At 43.5% G+C, this 22,607-nt stretch overlaps 1 protein-coding gene across 8 annotated transcripts in view; it reads right to left on the bottom strand.

Annotated features, from left to right (window-relative positions):
- Positions 1-22,607, bottom strand: part of NECTIN1 (nectin cell adhesion molecule 1) — a 266,551-nt gene that overhangs the window by 92,604 nt on the left and 151,340 nt on the right. For 6 of the 8 annotated variants that reach the window (XM_060787776.2, XM_060787775.2, XM_060787774.2 and 3 more), the window contains exons 5-6: positions 17,570-17,599; positions 14,918-15,069 (exon numbers count right to left, since the gene is read on the bottom strand). In XM_060787776.2, the coding sequence (XP_060643759.2) occupies positions 14,918-15,069; positions 17,570-17,599 (182 nt within the window). The remainder of the gene's footprint in view (positions 1-14,917; positions 15,070-17,569; positions 17,600-22,607) is intronic. The other 2 variants (XM_060787779.2, XM_060787778.2) reach the window with 1 other exon arrangement.

Here is a 22,607-nt window from a genome sequence, read left to right as displayed (position 1 = left end):
AGATGCTATCTGCATGCACATCCAGATCTGCATGCACTTCAGCACACAATGCCATTCTGCTTCCTTAAAGTGAGCATGAATCTTCCATATCGAGCCAAAATATCCAACTTCTTTCATAGGGAGACTTGTCTCTGTGCGAAGCAGGGACAGCATTCCGGTCCATGTACACACAAAGGAGGTGCATGATAGATATATGTTTGCCACACATATGAGAAAGCCATAAGGAGGGACACCATCTGGACAAGATTAAAGCATGGCTGGGGCAAGGAAAGAGGAGCCAGGGATGGGGGGAACCAGCAGGGAGCTGACTTCAGGAGAGCTTGTCACGCTTTTCTTCCTGACCAGCTCAACCCTATCCATCTCCATCCCCAATAAAACAAGGGAGAACAAAACAGGGAGGTTCACTGGCCACTCTGCTGCCCCCACCCCACTTCTGTGGCTCCAACAGCTGTTGCATTATTCGGGCAAAGCTTCCTGACCCACTGCCAAGGGCTCAGGTCCTCTGGGACAACAGCTGGAAGCCAAGAGAAGAGAGGGGGCTGGTCTGGGTTTTGCTCCGGCATGGCTCACGGCATTGCTTTGATCCTGCCAGTGTTGGGGGGAAGTTTGCGAGGGAACAGTGGAAATAATGGGGAATTTATGTAGCCAAGAATTGCAGAAGGGATCAGCCCAGAAGCTGAAATTCTCCCCTCTTGTACAAGGATGTGCCTAGGATCCATTTCAGGGTCGGCTGGCACTGAGGAAGTCCACCTGTTGATGAGGAATTGTGCCAAGGAAAGATAATTGGCTTCTCTTTCTCATCCTGCACAGCTGGGAAGGAGCACCCCTCTGTGCCGAAGGGTGAAACGTGAACCTGTTATATGCTACGGAGATTTATTTATTTATTTATTTATTTATTTATTTATTTGGTACACTTGTATACCGCTAATATCTCAGCCTGTACGGCGACTCATTGCGGTTTACAACATATTTAAAAATACAATATTCACTTTAAAAATATAGAGTAAAATATAAAATACATACATATACATACATAGTATTGGGCCACCAATACAGACCGGAACATCTCATAGTTAAAGTCGTAATCCAATTCGTTATCCTTGATTGCTAGTCCATGATCAAAACTACTACCCACACCGTAATGCTCCAGGGAACCTCTTTTTGAGGACCAGAACAAGTTTAAGGGGCAGCTAGTTGATCCAAGGCTTATCACAGGGCCATCAGGAAACTATGTTTCTGGCCCTAAGGGATGGATTTGTGTTGGGGACTCAAATGAGCCTTGCATTGTTTTGTTTCCATCTGAAACCACTGGAAACTCACCCAGAGGTTCAGCAGCAGCTGTCGGCATCTCAGGCCCAGGCGACAGGTTTTGGGACTGATGCCAGAGTGGCTTTAGGATGTAATCTTCCTGCCGGGTCACCTACTGCCTGTCAATCAAGAACTTTTGAGGGGGGATAGTCAATTTGTAGGGAAACAGGAGTGTAAAATGGGTTACACTCCCCTTGAAGGCACAGGTTTGCAACTTGGGAGTTCTTCTGGATTCATTGTTGAGCCTGGAACCCAGGTCTCAACGGTGGCCAGGGGAGCTTTTGCACAACTAAAATTTGTTTGCCAGTTGCACTCGTACCTTGGCAAGTCAGACTTGGCCACAGGGGTCCACGCTCTGGCTACATCCTGAATAGACTACTGCAATGCACTCAACATGGGGTTGCCTTTGAAAACTGCTCGGAAGCTTCAAGTGGTCCAATGAGTGGTAGCCAGGTTCCTCATCAGAACAGCATACAGGGAGCACACAACCTCCCTATTGCGCCAGCTCCACTGGTTGCCAGTCTGCTCCCAGGCACAATCCAAAGTCCTGGCTTTAGCCTATAAAGTCCTAAAAGGTTCTGACCAAGTTTACCTGCCTGAACGTATCTCCCCCTATGAACCACCTTCTTCTGGGGAGGCCCTGCTCTCAGTGCCACCTTATGTGAAAGTGCAGATGGCTTTTTGTGTCAGGAGCGACTTGAGAAACTACAAGTAGCTTTTGGTGTGAGAGAATTGGCTGTCTGCGAGGACATTATCCAGGGGAACACCCGGATGTCTTGATGTTTTACCATCCTTATGGGAAGCTTCTCTCATGTCCCCGCATGGGGAGCTGGAGCTGACAGAGAAAGCTCATCTGTGCTCTCCTTGGATTCGAACCTTTGACCTGTTGGCACAAGGGTTTAACGCACTGCACCACCGGGGGCTCCTATAGCGTGACTGGTGGGGATGAGAGACAAGGCCTTCTCAGTTATGGCCCCTCTGCTGTGGAACTCCCTCCCTAGTGGCGTTAACTCACCTTCGGAAGGAGAGTTAAAATCTGGCTTTAGGACTAGGCCTTTGGAGAAGCAGTGCCATAATATAACATAATTGGATTATGTGCAATGACTACAGAATGGCTTCAGACTATGATTTTTGGATGGCATGATTTTAATATTGAATGTAATTTTAAATTTTTTAACACATATCCATTTGAATTCAATGGATTTTAAGCTTAATGTTGTATGTAAATAACTGCCATATGTAAGCTGCCTTGAGTCCCCTTGAGGATAGAGAAAGGTGGGGTATAAATAGGGTAAATACATAAATAAATAAAATAAAACAATCCTGCCTCTTGCTCCATAGATGAGGTGCAATTTGCACAAAACTATATTCATTTCAAAGCAGTCTTATTTTGCTTCCCCACGGCCTTTGCCAACCTAGTGCCCTCCTTATCTTTGGATTGGAACTCCCATTAGTCCTTGCTGGCATGTTGAACAGTTCAAGACAATGGTAATCAAACTCCAAAGGGCAACCATTTGGGGAAGGCTGATCTAAAGCTTCCAGAACTGACAACAGAAAGGACATAGAGTTGTGGATTCTGGTTTCAATTATGGGACTTTGAAACAAAGGCAAGGGTGAAGCTAGAGTTCTGAGTGCATAGCTAAAATGTCGGAAAGATCAACTTGGTTGCCATTGTGGCTGATTCTGCATTGGTGCAACCATGTGTAAAGCCCTCCTAGGCATGCATGCATGCGCTCAGGAGCCTGTGCATGCTTGTTTGAGCATACTTTCCTTTCGGCAATGTGAATAACCTCAAGAGAGCCCTGGCAAACCTGTGTGGGTCCAAGCGAAGGCTCTCCGCTACCAAGGCTCTCCAAAGACGTCACAAAGCAACACCTCTTGTGCTGCATGGATCTCCCACGGCTGACAAATGTCCTGCAATGCTGTCTGAGCTATTACGTGAACAGATTGCAGGAATAAAATATTAAACTCCTGCTTATCCGTCTTTTTAATGTGCAGTAACTCTAACAGGGACAGCTTTCTGCCTTTGGCTTGGAGCAAAAGACCGAGTCAGCCAGGCGTGATCAGCGGGGATTGTCCGTGGGGTCGAAACGCATTGTGGGAAATGGGATGTGTGAGAGCAGCAAGAATCTCTCAGAGCCTCCCTCTGTGGCTATTAACCAGTGACAACTCAGAGCGGATGGAAGTTGCTCAGCAGCAGATCTCCAGCTTTGCATGCTGAAGGCTTCAGATTCAAATCCCAACATTTCCAGGAAGGGCTTAAGTAGGAATTCTGCCTGAAATCCTGAAAAGCCATGGCCGACCAGAGTGAAATGTATTGGGTTAGACAAATATCTGAAAATACAGCCGAGGGCCATTTCTGTCGTCCTGGGATGGTATAGTATTATTATTATTATTATTATTATTATTACTATTACTATTACTATTAGAAACACCACAAGATGAGTCCACAGCAGACACTCTGCTGGCTGTTGAATTGGATCACATGTCGGACACTTCCCAAGTTGTTGTTGTTGTTGTTGTTGTTAGATACACAACAAGATGAGTCCACAGCAGACACTCCGCTGGCTGTTGAATTGGATCACTTCCCAAGTTGTTGTTGTTGTTGTTATTACTATTATTATTATTATTAGTAGTAGTAGTAGTAGATACACAATATGATGAGTCCACAGCAAACAAGATCACTCTGCTGGCTGTTGTATTGGATCACACATCGGACACTCCCAAGTGTCTAGGACTGTGTGATATTATTATTATTATTATTATTATTATTATTATTATTATTATTATTAGATATAGAACAAGATTAGTACACAGCAAACAAGATCACTATGCTGGCTTTTGTATTGGATCACACGTTGGACACTTCCGAAGTGTCTAGGACTGTGTGATGTATCAGGAAATAATGGGGGCAGATCCGAGTAGGGTGACCTTCTGCAGCTGACAGATGGTAATTTTGTCAGTGCTGATTGTTATTAAGTGCAGGCCAAGGTCTTTAGGCACTGTGCCCAGTGTGCTGACCACCACTGGGACCACCTTTACTGGTTTGCGCCAGAGTCTTTGCAATTTAGTCTTTAGATCCTCATATTGTGTCAGCTTTTTCAGTTATTATTATTATTATTATTATTATTATTATTATCTTTAGAATGCAGTTCCACCATGCTTGGAGCCCATGTTGAATGTGAGTAGCTTGGAGCCCATGTTGAATGGGAGCCTGAACTATGGGACATCTTCAAGGGCTGCATTTGGGCATATATGTTTGCACATAGCCCTCCTATTCCTTTTGGATTGAAGGTAAAGCATTGTGCATGTGGGTTTGGAATGGAAAGAAGAGTGTGTGGCAATTAACGTATTTGTATGAAGAGACATTTAATAAAGGCATTTCGCCCTTTGCATACATGTGTGTGTATATATATATATATGTGTGTGTGTGTGTGTGTATGTATATATATATGTATGTATGTGTATGTATGTGTGTGTGTGTGTGTGTGCATACACACACACACACACACACACATACACACACACACACACATACATACATACATACATACAAACAATATTTGGGTTTTTCCCAAATGTTTTTGCCTTCCAAAGCTGAAAAATGTCCACTACATCATGCTGCCTTCCTGAAGTAACTTCTCATCGAGACATGGTCATTAAAGTGGTGTCAAACTGCATTCATTCTATAGTGCAGATGCACCCTAAGATGCCCACTGATGCAGATTATATCCCTTTGCACTCTGCCATTGGTGGCCTCCATTGCCTGCAAGGCCCAAAAAAAGAAATCCAGCTTAGCTGAGCCTTCTCCGTTGCGAACCTAAGTGGTCCTTGGGGAACCCTGGATAAACACATTCAGAGGCCATGAATGATTAACAAGGATTTTCCTTTGCGCCTCCTCGCCTAACGAAGCAGCCTCTAATCCCCTTGAACTTGGCATCTCTTGGCAAATGCTCCTGACCAGCCGTTGCCCGTGCCCTATTTGGCGACCTGAGCCTCCCCCTTACGAGTCTAATCACTCGCCAAAACACCAAGCCTCTTGCTAGGAAACGCCCTTTGTTGTTGTGATGGTTGTTGTTCAGTCCCAATTACATTGATTAAAACTGTTGACCGATCACAGTCGCCTTTAATTGATTCATCATCTGCCTTTTCCAATGAATACCTCAATTAATGCACCGCTTGAACCGCGCCGGAGGATTTGCATATCGCCCCAACCTCAAGAGTGAAGGCAGGACTTCACCAAGAAGGATCGGTGTATGAGAGAGAAAGAGAGAGAAAAAGATAAATTTCACATGATATTTTAAAGCTGAATTGGAGTTAAAATGCCTCAAATTTAGGTAAACCTTAAAATGATCTTTAAGGGAAGGAAATAAATGGATTATAGATAGATAGAATCATAGAGTTGGAAGAGACCTCATGGGCCATCCAGTCCAACCCCATTCTGCCAAGAATCAGGAATATTGCATTCAAATCACCCCTGACAGATGCCCATCCAGTCTCTGTTTAAAAGCTTCCAAAGAAGGAGCCTCCACCATACTCCGGGGCAGAGAGTTCCACTGCTGAACGGCTCCCACAGTCAGGATAATTTAATAGACAGATAATTTAATAGATAGATAATTTAATAGATAGATAGATAGATAGATAGATAGATAGATAGTTTAATAGATAGACAATTAGATAGGTAGATAGATAGATAGATAGATAGATAGATAGATAGATAGATAGATAGATAGATAGATAGGCAGGTGGAAGGGAGGAAGGAAAGAAGGAGGGAAGGAAGGATGGAAAAAGGGAGAGACATTGATATCACCATATCTTGCAATTCACTGGCTAAAAATATCACTATTGTAAAGAGGCTTAGATTATAGTAAATAGATAAACAGAGAAGGGAGGAAAGAGAAATGATAGATATGATATATGGGTAGGGGGAAAGGAGGGAAGGAGGCAGAAAGGAGAGAGAGAAGGAAGCAGAAAGGGAGGTGGATGTCATCTTCACTTGCAATCTGTTGACTAAAAATACCACTATTGCAAAGAGGCTAGACAATAGGTAGATAATTAGATACATAAAGAGATAGATAGATAGATGATAGACAGACAATGAGATGATAAAAGGGTAGCTGGGCCGAAAAAAGAAGGAAGGAAGGAAGGAATGGAGGGAGGGAGTGAGGGAGGGAAAGAGAGGGGGAGGATGTCAGCTTCACTTGCAATCCATTGTCTAAAAAAACACCCTCATTGCCAGTCTGTCTCCCCATTAAGCCTATTAACTGCTGGACGGCATTGAGGATAACAGTAGAGCCACCCACTGAAGTAAAGCCATGTTGCTCTGCCTCCCCCCTGATCCTCCATAGATCTATTTTCCTTTGAAGTGGTGCAGAATGAAGACTGAATGAAGCAGCACAGTTTGGAGGTGGCAAAATGGTCTGAACCACTGCAATGGGTTAAACCCTTGTGCTCCTGAACTGCTGACCTGAAGGTTAGAAGTTCGAATCCATGGGACAGCATGAGCTCCTGTTGTTAGCCCTAGCTCCTGCCAACCTAGCAGTTTGAAAACATGCAAATGTGAGCCTTGGTGCGAAGGCGAAAAGACCCTCCATGCAGTCATGCCAGCCACACAACCAGGAGGTGTCTATGGACAACGAAGGCTCCTTGGCTTGGAATAATAATAATAATAATAATAATAATAATAATAATGCCAGAAAAAGTTACAGAAAATGAACATGTCAAACTCCTCTGATACTTTATTGTTGAAGGCTTTCATGTTGAAATTGTCCACATAGCAGAGCACCTGATGAACCTACCTGGACACAGCATATTATTTGAGGACACAGAAATGCTGGACCACTCTCACAACCACCATGTCAGGCTACACAGAGAAGCCATTGAAATCCACAAGCATGTGGACAATTTCAACAGAAAGGAGGAAACCATGAAAATGAACAAAATCTGGCTACCAGTATTAAAAAACTAAAATTACAACAGAACAACAACAGAGAGGAAACAAACAAGGACATCTAATCACCTCTCAACAAAAGATTGCTCCAGGCATTGCCAGGCAATCAAATGCTAATCAAGATGGTCAGTTGAAACATTCACACCTAGCTCCAGCAGACAAGAGTCCTTTGTCCCACCCTGGTCATTCCACAGATATATAAACCCTTTTTCCTAGTTCCAACAGACCTCACTACCTCTGAGGATGCTTGCCATAGATGCAGGCGAAACGTCAGGAGAAAATGCCTCCAGAACATGGCCATATAGCCTGAAAAACCTACAGCAACCCAAGGCATTAAATGTTTACCTGTGTCTGTTTATATGTTGTAATCTGCTCTGAGTCCCCTCAGGGAGAAGGGAAAAATATCATCTGGGGAGGCCCTGCTCTTGGTCCCGCCTGCGTCACAGGCGCGCTTGGCGGGGACGAGAGACAGGGCCTTCTCAGTGGTGGCCCCTCGGCTATGGAACGCCTTGCCGGCAGACATCAGACAGGCACCTTCGTTGCTGGCGTTTCGGAAAAAGGTTAAGACCTGGCTTTATGAACAGGTGTTTGGTTGAACAGTGCAATCAATCAAGGTAGACGGTAAATGGAACATAGGAATGGCACAAGGATTATGAGAACGGATCTGATTTCACTGAGGCGCTATGTTGTGTGTGTTAACTGTCCTGTTTGGTTTTGTTAACTGTTGTGGATTGATGTTGTTGATCCTGTTTGTCGCACTTGTTGCGTTTTAATTGCACTGACACTGTTAATAATTTGTATCATGTAAACCACATAGAGTCGCCTGTCTGGGCTGAAATATGCGGTATAGAAATAAAGCAAATAAATAAATAAATAAATAAAAATATAATAATAATAATAACTATTATTATTATTATTATTATTATTATTATTATTATTATTTACTGACACAGAAACACAGTAAAGCACAGGAAATGAGATATATATGTTGGATTTCCTATCACAAAATCACAAGTCAAACACTTCCCAAGCGTTTATGACTGTGTGATGTATTTTCGAATTATGTGTGCAAATCCAATTATTATGAACTGAACGCAAGGGTGGGGGACAGGTCATGTTTTGCATCTGCATCAAAATAAAACAACCATATATCTTCCATGTAGAGACAAAAAAGCTGGTCATAGGCTGCATATGAAGCTCCAGACCCCCAGCTTTTCATGAGCCTCCAAAGACTGAAACTCCCCCCCCCCCCCCCCCCCCCGTATCATGAGCAGCATAGGAATGTTTAACTATTTGCCCAAAAGCTCCTTTCTTTCCATCTTGGCTCAATATAACTTCGCAGTGTTTTTGTGACTTTGCATCCACTCCCATGTAATGCCGGAAGGAAGGTGCCTTTGTGTACAAGATACCCTTGCTAATGCAAGATTGCTGGCTTGGAATAAAAAGCTTTCCTTGAAATAGCTCCTCTTTGCCACTCTCTCGCCACGTGCCAAGCTCAGTGTGTGTGTACGTACAGTAAGACCCACCAGATCCATGGAGGATATGTTATTGGCCAAACTGCAGTGCCTGAGGCCATGGATACAATCAAGCCCCATTACATTATGATTTCTAGATCCAGCACATCTGCACTATTTATCCTCAAGAATTAAGAGGATAATGAGTTTCCAACTGCTCTTAGCTATGTTGCTCATGAATCATAGAATCATAGAATTCAAGAGTTGGAAGAGACCTCATGGGCCATCCAGTCCAACCCCATTCTGCCAAGAAGCAGGAATATTGCATTCAAATCACCCCTGACAGATGGCCATCCAGCCTCTGTTTAAAAGCCTCCAAAGAAGGAGCCACCACCACACTCCAGGGCAGAGAGTTCCACTGCTGAACGGCTCTCACAGTCAGGAAGTTCTTCCTCATGTTCAGATGGAATCTCCTCTCTTGTAGTTTGAAGCCATTGTTCCGCTTCCTAGTCTCCAAGGAAGCAGAAAACAAGCTTGCTCCCTCCTCCCTGTGGCTTCCTCTCACATATTTATACATATCTATCATATCTCCTCTCAGCCTTCTCTTTTTCAGGCTAAACATGCCCAGCTCCTTAAGCCGCTCCTCACAGGGCTTGTTCTCCAGACCCTTGATCATTTTAGTCGCCCTCCTCTGGACACATTCCAGCTTGTCAATATCTCTCTTGAATTGTGGTGCCCAGAATTGGACACAATATTCCAGGTGTGGTCTAACCAAAGCAGAATAGAGCATGGGGAGCATGACTTCCCTAGATCTAGACACGTGTTTGGCACATTTGAAAAATTGTATTTTTTCTGGAAGGTCCCATGGATACAACATTGCCCCATAAGACGTACCAAATTGCTCACCCCTGCTTTTGCATCAAGCACCGAAGAATATCAACCGGTTTGTGTGGAACTGCACAAGAGCAAGAGCACATAATTCCTTTGCAAACTATCCGCAAACCATAATAATTCTCTGCAGACCTTTCACCACTTTGCAAACCAATGTCCAGTCCTATGCCATTCTTATTTTTTCTTTCCAAAATGAAATATATATATACCACAAATGTACTCAACCCTTCTGCAATTTGATCAAAGGATATGTCTGGAGCTTGTTGTTGTTGTTGTTGTTGTTGTTGTTGTTTATTCATTCAATTGCTTCTGATTCTTTGTGAGCTCATGGAGATTATCCCATGAAAAAACCCAGGCAATACACGGTAACTTGGAAACCATTCTTCCATTGGGCAAGAAAAACAATTGTATCCATAATATAATATAAGAAATGCAATGGAAGGATAGTTTCTAGTTGCTGGGACTGTGTACACAAGTAGTATATCTACATGGTTGTAGTAATATGATATCATTTTAACTGTCATGGCCCCAACTCTATGGATTCCTGGGATTTGTAGTTGGATAAAGTGCTAGAAGAGAGCTAGGAGGAATTCTAGGATTGGTGCATTGTCCAATATAGTTTATCCCATGTTTATGAGGGATACATTTCCAGTCACCCATGTGGACAAATGTAGATTTCGGAGGATTGTGCATTTTTGAATTTTAGATAAGTTATATTAAATTGTATTATAGTGGAATACAATTGTGTAGCTAGCATGCACCCCAGCCCCCCTTTATACTGCCATATAATCCAGATTATCAAAGCAGATAATCCCTATCCCTCTCCGAAAATTCTATCCTAGTTATACTTCACCTGTCATGTTCAACATTATTTTTAATATTTTAATTATTACATTGGCCCAGCCATAGGTTTTTAACGTTATTGTGTTATTGTTAATGTTTATTGCTTATTTTTGCTTATGAGTTTATCTATTGTTTTGTATTACTGTTGTTATTGTTTTTACTGTTGTATTGTGGGCTCGACCTCATGTAAGCCGCACCGAGTCCCTTGGGGAGATGGTAGCGGGGTACAAATAAATTATTATTGTATTATTATTATTATTATTATTATTATTATTATTATTATTATTATTATATGAATCTACACTGCCATGAAATCCAGTTAAAAGCAGATAATCTTTATTTTATACAGCAGTGTAGAAGGGGCCCCAGGTTTTCTGATTGAGTCCACCAGTTTGTGTGGAATTGCACAAAAACAAGACCACATAACTCCATTGCAAACTATAATAATTCTCTGCAGACCTTTCGCCTCTTTGCAAACCGACATCCAGTTCAATGTCGTTCTTATTTTTTTCTCTCCAAAATGAGAAATGCAACAAATACACTCAAGCCTTCCACAATTCGTTTGAAGGATATGCCTTGAGATTGTCCTGTGGCAAAACCCGGAATGGCTCCCAAAGTCCCTGGAATCCAGCCTAGAATATGGCCCACTTTACATCTTTGGCACCCTCCCTCTCCTTCCTGCCGAATTCTGCTTCCAATTGCTTGAGCCCCCAAGGATTCGCAGGGATGGCAGAGAGCTTCATTAGCCATCCGCCTGAGAGGGTTGTGCTGAATTGTTGAGTAGCGGCGCATGTCGTTTGTATGGGGAAGAAAGCCCCTTCCTCTCCCCACTCGCCCTCAATGCGCAGAGGCCTCACAGGGCAAGTCTCTCGCCATAATCCACGCATCCGCAATCAGCCGAGAGCTCCCCGCGGCATGCGAGAAACAGCCTCCACTCTTCAGTAATGCCTGACGTGAATGGATGTCAAATCAGAGGGTTCCTGTCAGAGGGATTTCTTATTTCTTTCCTGGCAGGGGAGCTCCCCCAGTGTCAACTGGAGCAAAGCACGGTGGCAAAGCAATTGTGAACTACCTGGCCTGCCTGCCCTGTGTCCTACTGTGCATCTACACTGTGGGATCAATGCACTTCTACACCACTATGGCTCAATATTATGCAATCATGGGTACTGTTACATCACAGCCATCCCTGGCAAAGTGTGCTGGTGCTTCATCAAACTAAACCTCTCATGATTCCATAATAAGGAACCATAGTTAAGTGGTATCAAACTGCATTACTTCTATAGTGCAGATGCATCCCTGGTCCACAACTGCATCCAAACTTTCAGAAACTTTACAGCCTGAACTGGAACAGTCCTTATAGAATGAAAGAATCACAGTCGAAAATGGCTTTATTGTCCATCTATCTCAGTGTTTCTCAACCTGGGGGTTGGTATCCTTGAAGTTTCAGAGGGGTCACCAAAGACCATCAGGAAACATGGTCTCTCAGCTTGTCCTTCTCTTCCTTTTTTGGAAACAAACGGTGAATCCTCCCACCAAATGCCCTCCTCCACTGTGATTAGCCAGCCTCTCACCCAAGGGGAGGGTTGTTTCTGAGACTCTAAGCGGGGAGGGGAGAGCAGGCGTGCTTGGCGCATGGCAGCGTGGTGCACATGTGTGAGCAAGGAAGAGCGTGCGAGGCTGGAGAGAGGCTCACGCCAGGGAGTCCCTCCAAGACATGGGGGTTCTGTGTGGGAAGTTTGGCCCAATTTTATCATTGGTGGTGTTCAAAATGCTCTTTGATTGTAGATGAACTATAAATCCCAGCAATTACAACAAGGTCTATTTTCTCCAAACTCTACAAGCGTTTGGAAAAAATAGACCGTGTTGTAGTTGCTGGGATTAATGTTATGGTTGAGGGTCACCACAACCTGAGGAACTGTATTAAGGGATCGTGACATTCAGAAGGTTGAGAACCACTGATTTACCCTGTCAACTAATGCTCAAGTGTAGATGGACCCTTAGACCAGAATTTCTCAACCTGGGGATCAGGACCCTGGGGAGGGGGATCACAAGGGGTGTCAGAAGGGTTGCCAAAGACCATCAAAAATACAGAATTTTCTATTGGTAATGGGGGTTCTGTGTGGGAAGTTTGGCCCAATACTATAATTAGTGGGATTAAGAATGCTCTTTGATTGTAGCCAAACTAAACATCCTAGAAACTACAACTCCAAAATATCAAGGTCTATTTCCCACAAAATCCACCAGTGTTCCCATTTGACCATATTGTGTATTTGTGCCAAGTTTGGTCCAGATCCATCATTGTTTGAGTCCACAGTGCTCTCTGGATGTCGGTGAACTACAACTCCAAAACTCAAGATCAATGCCCACCAAAGCCTTCCAGTATTTTCTGTTGGTCATGGCAGTTCTGTGTGCAAAGTCTGGTTCCATCCTTGGTAGAATTCAGAATACTCTTTGATTGCAGGTGAACTATAAATCCCAGCAACTACAACATGATGATTCATAACAGTAGCAAAATTACAGTTATGAAGTAGCAATGAAATAATGTTATGGTTAGGGGTCACCACAACCTGAGGAACTGTATTAAGGGATTGCAGCATTAGGAAGGTTGAGAGCCACTGATTTATCTTGTCAACTAAACATATTTACCAAGAAGCTACGAACAGAATGAATACACAGATGTAACTAAGATTTTTAAAAGTCTCACCACTCCGGGTGAAAAAAGGCAAGATGAACCTACTGAAAACAAACAGTAGTGCTTTTTGACAGGTGACTTCTCCTCTTAAGTTTGTTGCAACCCACAACTTGCTCGGCAGGACGCATTTCTCTTCCTTCGCCCTTTGTGCCCCTTCCTTCCCTTTGGCATCTCTCTCTATCTCTCACCTTCCCTCCCTTTCAGAGCACATGGCAGCTTTCATGCTCTCTTTGCTTTGAATCCGAAGCAGAAAAGAAAAACCAATCACAACAAGGGAAGGCGGGATGAATCAAAGTACAGGCAAACAGAAGGAGAAGAGCAAAAGAAAGGCAATGAAATGAGGAGGAGAGCAAGAGAGCGCCTGGCAGGAACAGCTTTGAACAGGGTTTGTTTAGCGGGACATCTGCACAGTAGAAAAGATGCAGATTTTACAACTCTTTAACGCCATGGAATCATGGATTTGTAGTTTCACAAAGTCTTTAGACTTTGCTAACAAAGAATGCTGGTTCCTCAGCGAACTACAACTCCCAGGATTCCATAGCATTGAGTCATGGCAGTCAAAATGCATGAATTCTATACTATAAGCTCCTCAACTTCCCAGCATGGCCTCTATGAAAAAATAGGCACCTGACTAAGTAGAATCATAGAATCATAAAGTTGGAAGAGACCTCGAGGGCCATCCAGTCTAACCCCTGCCAAAAAGCAGGAAAATCACATTCAAAGCATCCCTGACAGATGGCCATCCAGCCTCTGTTTAAAAGCCTCAAAAGAAGGAGCCCCCACCACACTCTGGGGCGAAGAGTTCCACTGCTGAACAGTTCTCCCAAGCCTGTTCCTCCTCCCTATGACTTCACCATACATATTTATACATAGCTATCATGTCTCCTCTCAGCTTTCTCTTCTTCAGGCTAATCATGCCCAGCTCTTTAAGCCGCTCCTCATAGGGCTTGTTCTCCACACCCTTGATCATTTTAGTCGCCCTCCTCTGGACACATTCCAGCTTGTCAACATCTCCCTTCAATTGTGGAGTACAGAGCTGGACATAGTATTCCAGGTGTGTTGTAACCAAGGCAGAATAGAGCATGGGTAGCATGACTTCCCTGGATTTAGACACTAGACTCCTATTTATGCAGGCCAAAATCCCATTGGCTTTTTTGCCACCGCATCACATTGTTGGTTTATGTTTAACTTGTTGTCCAGAAGGACTCCAAGATCTTTTTCACACATACTGCTCTCGAGCCAGGCGTCCCCCATTCTGTATCTTTGCATTTCATTTCTTCTGCCCAAGTGGAGTCTCTTGCATTTGTCCCTGTTGAACTTCAATTTGTTAGTTTTGGCCCATCTCTTAATTTGCTAAGATCATTTTGAATCCTGCTCCTGTCCTCTGGAGTCTTGCCTCTCCCTCCCAATTTGGTGTCGTTTGCAAAATTGATGATCCTGCCTTCTAACCCTTCATCTAGTCATTGATAAAGATGTTAAACAGGACCTGGCCCAGGATGGAACCCTGTTGATTACACTCCACTCGTCACTTCTTTCCAGGATGAAGAGAAAGCATTAGGGAGAATCACCCTCTGGGTTCGTCCATTTAACCAATTATAGATTCACCTAACCGTAGTTTTGGCTAGCCCACTTAGGCTAGCAAACTGGCATTTTGTTGGGAATATTCGATCAGTAGCACCAAAATGGCAAAAAGTTGGGTGCAGTCCATTTAAGATCCCATCTTGCAACCTGCACTCAGCCGCTAGAATGACTTTTGGGGAGGGCAAGAGTGTTTCCTACCTGTGACATTGACTTCCACCAGGCCAGAGCGTGTGCCGATGGTGTTGGAGGCCTCACAGACATATGTCCCCGCCAGGTTGAACGTCACTGGTCCCTTGAAGAACAGAGTGCTGTTTTGCACCTCCACGTTGTCAGGAAGGGAGCCGTTCATCCTGTTGCAAAATAAGAATGGACAAGTTAGGGAGAAACCTCTCTTGTGCAGAGAGAAAATTTGGTTACCTATCAGATACCATCACCTGAACAAGTTATGCAATACAGTCAGGCCTCCGCATTTGGTTAGGGATGCAGGAACCCTCTTCATAATGCTATTTTTTTAACTGAGAGAATACCTCTCTAGGTCCTCCTGTGGTCAATTCAGTTGAAGGAACATGAACAGTGGCATCCAACCTTTGGTCCTTCAAGTGTTTGGATTCCAGCTCCCAGAATTCCTAGGGCTTCTGGGAATTGGAGTCTCAAACACTTGGAGGACTAAAGATTGGACACCATTAACCTAGGCTGGATCTACACTGCCCTATAACCCAGTATCTGATTCCAGATTATCTGCTCTGAACTGGATTATATGAGCCTACACTGCTGTATAATCCAGTTCAAAGAATCATAGAGTTGGAAGAAACCTTGTGGGCCATCCAGTCGAACCTCTTGCCAAGAAGAAGGATAATTTGGATCCAGAAACTGGATTATACGGCAGTGTAGATGGGGCCTCAGAGACTCCTATAGAGGAGTCATCTTCAGGTCCTCCAGTGTGACTCTGTGGGCACCGTCCAGCAAAAATTGACCACAGAATTACACTGGAGGAGCTAGAACAGCATTTCTCAACCTGGGGGTTGGGACCCCTGAGGGGGGTCACGAGGGGGTGTCATAGGGGTCACCAAACACCATAAGAAAACACAATATTATCTAGTAGTTCTGTGTGGCCCAATTCTATCGTTGGTGGGGTTCAGAATGCTCTTTGATTGTAGGTGAACTACAACTCCCAAGGGTCAAAATCTATTTTCTCCAAACTGCACCAGTGGTCACATTTGGGCATATTGAGTATATATGCCAAGTTTGGTCCAGATCCATCATTATTTGAGTCCACAGTGCTCTCTGTATGTAGGTGAACTACAATTCAACACAAGGTCAATGCTCTCCAAAGCTTTCCAGTATTTTCTGTTGGTCATGGGAGTCCTGTGTACCAAGTTTGGTTCAATTCTATCATTGGTGGAGTTCAGAATACTCTTAGGTTGTTGGTGAATTATAAATCCCAGCAACTTCAACTCCCAAATGACAAAATCAATCCCCCCCCCATCCCTGCCAATCCCACCAGTATTCAAATTTGGGTTTATTGGGTATTTGTGCCAAATTTGGTCCAGTGAGTGAAAATGCATCCTGCATATCATATACTTACATTATGATTCACAACAAGAGCAAAATCACTGTTAATAAGTAGCAATGAAAATAATGTTATGGTTGGGAGTCACCACAACATAAGGAATTGTATTAAGGGGTCGTGGCATGAGGAAGGTTGAGAAACACTGAGCTAGTATATCCTAAATTAAGCATTTTACTCAAATGTGTGAATAATCTCATTCACAAAGGGTCCAACCCACAAATGTGGAGGGCTGACTGTATAAGCCAATGCAATTTATTCAGCAGTAAGATGAGCCATATTCGTTGGAAATGGAAACCCTGCTAGCCCAAGAAAGCCACCAGAAATATTGCTTAACCCATCTTTCCTCCAGATAACTGACTTCTGAGATTGGTCGCACACTCTTTTAGGTCCGCCTTTGAAGTCTTAAAGGCATGATTGTTGCTTTTATGGAAACCTGGGCATTTGATCTCCAGGATATGCACTCTCCAAACTACTCCTGGATTCCTTACCTCTATAGCAAGGACTAATATTATTATTAGTCCAATAACATCCCAAAATAAAACAGGACCAACAAATGGATGAATCCATGACGAATATTCTTTAAACAAAGTGGCAGAAACCTAGTGATGAACCAATCTCAAAAGCATGAGTTGCAGAATATCCACAGAGAGAAACACAGGGAATAAATTGCTCATGTTTAATGATCAATACAAGCTAAAGCCATGACTTTAGCTAAAGCATGTCCAAGTGAGGGGTGGAGCACCTATCTTGCATGCAGAAGGTCCCAGGTTCGACCACCAGAAATCCCAAGGAAAAAGGATCAGGAAAGCAAATAAGACACTGGCACCCACTGATACAGTGGTTCTCAACCTGTGGGTCCCAAGATGTTTTGGCCTCCAACTCCCAGAAATCCTAAACTGGCCTGGATTTCTGGGAGTTGTAGGCCAAAACACCCGGGGACCCACAGGTTGAGAACGACTGCATTAATACAAGATGAGTTGGCCTTGGGTCATCTATTCTTATATGAGGCATTTTCATACATGACCCATCTTCCTAAAGAAAGCCACTGGCTGGGTGTCATTCATAGGGAAAGAAGCAGAAGGACGTTGATGCTTGGTTACTTCCATGCCAAGAAGAGGTCATACCCCAAACCATGCCAGGGCCACCAAAGAAGAGGAAGGTACACTTTGGGTAGGATGTAAGGGCAACTAAGGGAGAAAAGTGCAGAAGGTATCCACCACTCGTCTGGCAGATAAAACCGTTAAGGGACTAGATCCCAGGAAATTAAATTGCTTGCTCACCTATCCATACCTACTTTAGTCTGTGGGAGCCTGAAAGAAAAAGAGAAGTTAAAGTTTTGTTGGAAATAAATACTAGCACTCCTGCGAACGGAGGGAGGGATCATCATGTTTCTGGGTCATGACCTGCTCCACATCCCCATCCAAAGCTTTTCATACCCTCCCATTCCTCTGATATTAATCCTCTCTCATCCTATTTTGTCGGCTGTTTTTATAATGTCCCTGTTTTTCTCTCCTTCTTCTCCTTTCCCCCTTTGTACACAGCTTACTTCCATTGCTGCAAAACAAGTCCAATGTCCAAATGTAGTTAAACTTAAGTGTGGTGGAGAAAAGGGGTAGAGAAATGCCCTTCCCTTTAGAAAAACCAAAACGCTGCAGTGTCTCTGAGTTTTCTATTTTAATTCATTAATCATTGTTGTAATCTTGTCCATAGGAGTGATAGTGGCACAACAGGCCAAACCCTTGTGCTGGCTGAACTACTGAGCTGAAGGTCGAAGGTGTGAATCTGTGAGACAGGGTGAGCTCCTGTCTGTCAGCCCCAGTTTCCCATGTGGGGTACATGAGAGAAGCCTCCCACAGGATGATAACAGATCCGGGCATCCCCTGGGCAACGTCTCGACAGACAGCCAATTCTCTCACACCAGAAGAGACTTGCAGTTATTTTGTGTCACTTCTGACATGGAAAAAAAATATCTTGTCCATATTCCACCATGGTCTATCCATACATATTCCGGTTTTAAACTATTGGAAGATAAGTCTTTTGCCCTTTTTTTAGTTCCCATAACTGCCTTTTTACTAGTTGAGGAGACTTTCAAGTACAAAAAAGAAGGCTAACACATCCGGGCATCCCCTGGGCAACGTCTCGGCAGACATCCAATTCTCTCACACCAGAAGAGACTTGCAGTTATCTTGTTTTGCTTCTGACATGGAAAAAAAAATCTTGTCCACATTGCACCATGGTCTATCCAAACATATTCTGTTTTTAAACTATTGGAAGATACTAGGTTCTTGTAGGTTTTTCGGGCTATAGGGCCATGTTCTAGAGGCATTTTTCCTGACGTTTCGCCTGCATCTATGGCAAGCATCCTCAGAGGTAGTGAGGTCTGTTGGAAATAGGACAATGGGTTTATATATCTGTGGAATGACTGGGGTGGGGCAAAGAGCTCTCTGCTGAAGCTAGGTGTGAATGTTTCAGCTGACCACCTTCATTAGCATTTGAAGGCTTGGCTGAGCCCGGGAAAATGTTCTGTTGTGAGGTGTTAAGATGTGCCTGGTTGTTTCCTCTCTGCTGTTTTGCTGTGGTAATTTTAGAGTTTTTTAATACTGGTAGCCAGATTTTGCTCATTTTCATGGTCCCCTCCTTTCTGTTGAAATTGTCCACATGCTTGTGTATTTCAATGGCTTCTCTGTGTAGTCTGACATGGTGGTTGTTGGAGTGGTCCAGCATTTCTGTGTTCTCAAATAAAATGCTGTGTCCAGGCTGGATCATCAGGTGCTCTGCTATGGCTGACTTCTCTGGTTGAAGTAGTCTGCAGTGCCTTTCATGTTCCTTGATTCGTGTTTGGAAGATATGTCTTTTGTCCTTTTTTAAGTTCTCAGCACTGCCTTTTCACTAGTTGAGGGGACTTTAAAGTACAAAAAAGGAGGCTAACACATTCCCGGTTTATCTTTGGAAATGCTCAGATAAATTATGCTCGGCATAATGGTGTCATGGTATAATTTCCCTTGCAGCTAAAACTGAGATGCTCTCTACATTCATGTATTTAAGAAAGGTATTTCAAGTGTCCCCAAACCAAGCTCTGAAGGTCAGGTGGACTACAGAGCACATCCCTCCACCACTATGCTGCCCGAGGATGATAGGAATTGTAATCTAAGGCCCCTTCCACACAGCTGAATAAAATCCCACATTTTCTGCTTTGAGCTGGAATATATGGCAGTGTGGACTCAGATAACCCAGTTCAAAGCAGATATTGTGGGATTTTCTGTCTTGATATTCTGGGTTATATGGCTGTGTGGCAGGGCCCTAAAACCTCTGGAAGGGAAACAGACTTGGAGAAGGCTCTTTCAAACCCTTTCTGTACAATCTTCTCTTTCACGCAGGTGAGAAAACAGAAACTTCTGAGCTGCGGCTGTGATTTGGGACACGGACATTCAAAAATACAGAAAGTTCCCTTCTTTCTTCCCTGCCATTGTTAGGTTTGTGTTCTGCCCGCTGGCAATGCTCACTAGAATAGAAAGTACTCTGCTCTGGATTTGTCTTCTTTTTCTTCTTGGCAGCGTGAATGTAAAGGGAAAATAAAAATAGACCAGCCCTGGGGTCCATTTGTGTTAATCATTCTCCCCCCCCCCCCAATGGCTTTGACTCTGCCCTTGATCTCTTCCATTGATTTCACAAAAAGCCCAAACCTTGGGCTGCATTCATTCAGCCAGCTTTGGGGGTGGGGGACTACATTTCTCTGGAGGTGAGCCTTAATGTTATATCAGGAGGAACCTCTGTTCCAGAAAATGGCAACTGAAACCAACTGTAAAAATCAATGAACAACTGGTGCAGGTGTATTTTATTTACAAGGGGAACTCTGCTATGGTTACTCTTGGTTGAAATCCCAACTTGTGCCTCACTGCAAGATTGTGAGTCGAAGTAGCAGTCAATTGGGAGGTGTTTTGGTTACAAGGAATTATTGATGTCATCCAGGGCTGAACATATTGATTTCATGGGAGTCTATCATATAACTCCAAGGAAATTTGGAGCCTATGCTTTTTTGATATGCTTTGCGGAGCCCCAAGGGCTCTGTGGAGCACACTTTGAGAACCGTTGATCTAGATTACTCATATTTATGAAGAGGAGGCAACCCAGTGCCACACCAGATGCCAAGGAGCACAGCTCCTCTAAGACCCAGTCAGTCTTACAGATGGTCTGCGATTATGAGAGTTTAGTCCAAAACATCTGGCAGTGTCTGGGTTGCCTTACACCAGTGCATTGGAGGAAAAGGATTTAAAACCATTCATGTACAAAGTCTCGACATTTCTTTGAAAAGCCCCATAAAGTCAAGTAAACAGTGTTACTCTGGTCCAACAGATGGAATCTAGGAGGGAAGATGTCCCTCAGGAAGGTCAAAGATTGAGTGGATCTACATGGCTCAGAGCTTGTCCTCTTGACTGCTGGAAGCATCACCAAACTCAAGGTGTCACAACTAAGATTTACTTGATATACTATACTATAGAGATATAGAATTCCATGTTTAAATTGGGAGACTTAGAATAACTGACAGTTGGAAAGTCATCTGGTCCAACCTCCTGCCATGTAGGAATGCAGAACTAAAACACTCTCAACTGCTGAACCTCCAACCTCTGTTTAAAGACCTCCATCATCATCACAAGAAGTCTATTCCACCTCTTGACTGCAAGTTCTTCTTAATATTAGGTGGCATCTTCTACATCCAGGTATTTAAAGACACTTCTCATGCCAGCTTGGTTGAGTAGTTTGAGTGTTAGACTGATTCTAGAGACCAGAATTAGGGGTGTGTGAATCTGTTCTGTTTTTGGGGAAATTCTGGGAGGTTAGAAGGGGGGTCATTTGGATTCATAATTCAGAACTCTGTGTTCTGTTTTGGGAATAATCTTCTCAAAAACAAAACTGGGGATGGGATGGGGACATGAAAACAGAACAAAAACAGAGCAGATTGTGTGCCATTTCTCACACCCCTAATTCAAATCCCCACTTGGCCACGAATACACTTTTGGTGACCTTTGACAAGTCACACTCTCCCAGCCTTAGACAGCCTCAGAGAGAAGCAATGGCAAACCCCCTCTGAATAACTTTGGACAAGAAAACCCATGATGGGTCTCCCTTAATCTGAAAGGACTCAAAGGCACACAACAACAAATCACGACTCCTCTCAGGCTTGTCTTTATCCAAGCGTCCAAGTTTTAAAAAACTGTAAATATTAATAGAAATTACAAATGCTATTATTTTAACCAGAAAGAGATACTTTTCTAGGCATTTGTAGGTCCTTCAGCATGGTTCTACGGTCAACGTCTGGTGGAAGTAGACCATAGAATTGTATTGGGGGATCTACAAATACCCAGAGAAGTGGAAGTAGACCATAGAATTACATTGGAGGATCTACAAATACCTAGAGAAGTGGAAGTAGACCATATAATTGCACTGGAGGATATACCAATACCTAGAGAAGTGGAAGTAGACCATAGAACTGTATTGGAGGATCTACAAATACCTAGAGAAGTGGAAGTAGACCATAGAACTGCAATGGAGGATCTACAAACACCTAGAGAAGTGGAAGTGGACCATAGAATTGCATTGGAGGATCTACAAACACCTAGAGAAGTGGAAGTAGACCATAGAATTGTATTGGAGGCTCTACAAATACCTAGAGAAGTGGAAGTAGACCATAGAATGTATAGGATAGGATCTACAAATACCTAGAGAAGTGGAAGTAGACAGTAGAATTGTATTGGGGGGTCTACAAATACCCAGAGGAGTGGAAGTAGACCACAGAATATATTGGAGGATCCACAAATACCTAGAGAAGTGGAAGTAGACCATAGAATGTATTGGAAGATCTACACATACCCAGAAGAGTGAAAGTAGACCATAGAATGTATTGGAGGATCCACAAATACCTAGAGAAGTGGAAGTAGACAGTGGAATTGTATTGGAGGATCTACAAACATCTAGAGAAGTGGAAGTAGACCATAGAATTACACTGGAGCATCTACAAATGCCTAGGAGTGGATGTTGATCATAGAGTCATGCTGAAGGACGTACAAATCCCCAAAGAGGATTTTGTTTTGGATCACATGTAGGGTAGCAGTGGAGGTGGCAATAAATGAGGAGGGACAACTGTAATAATAATACCTACAAGGCTAAGCCAGATTCCACTTCCCTGATGCACTAGCTGTCTATATGCAGTGATTTTTTTCATGGCATAGGATCCAGTCCTGCCAGTCATGATCTACACCTCAAACCAACGCAATACACTGGGATACCAGCCCATCTTCTGCTGTTTGTGAGAACTAGGCC

Source organism: Anolis sagrei, chromosome 7 (assembly GCF_037176765.1).
Source record: "Anolis sagrei isolate rAnoSag1 chromosome 7, rAnoSag1.mat, whole genome shotgun sequence".
NCBI classification, from domain to species: Eukaryota; Metazoa; Chordata; class Lepidosauria; order Squamata; family Dactyloidae; genus Anolis; species Anolis sagrei.
The sequence above is the reverse complement of the archived record's forward strand: the minus strand, read 5'-3'. Positions and strand labels throughout refer to the sequence as shown.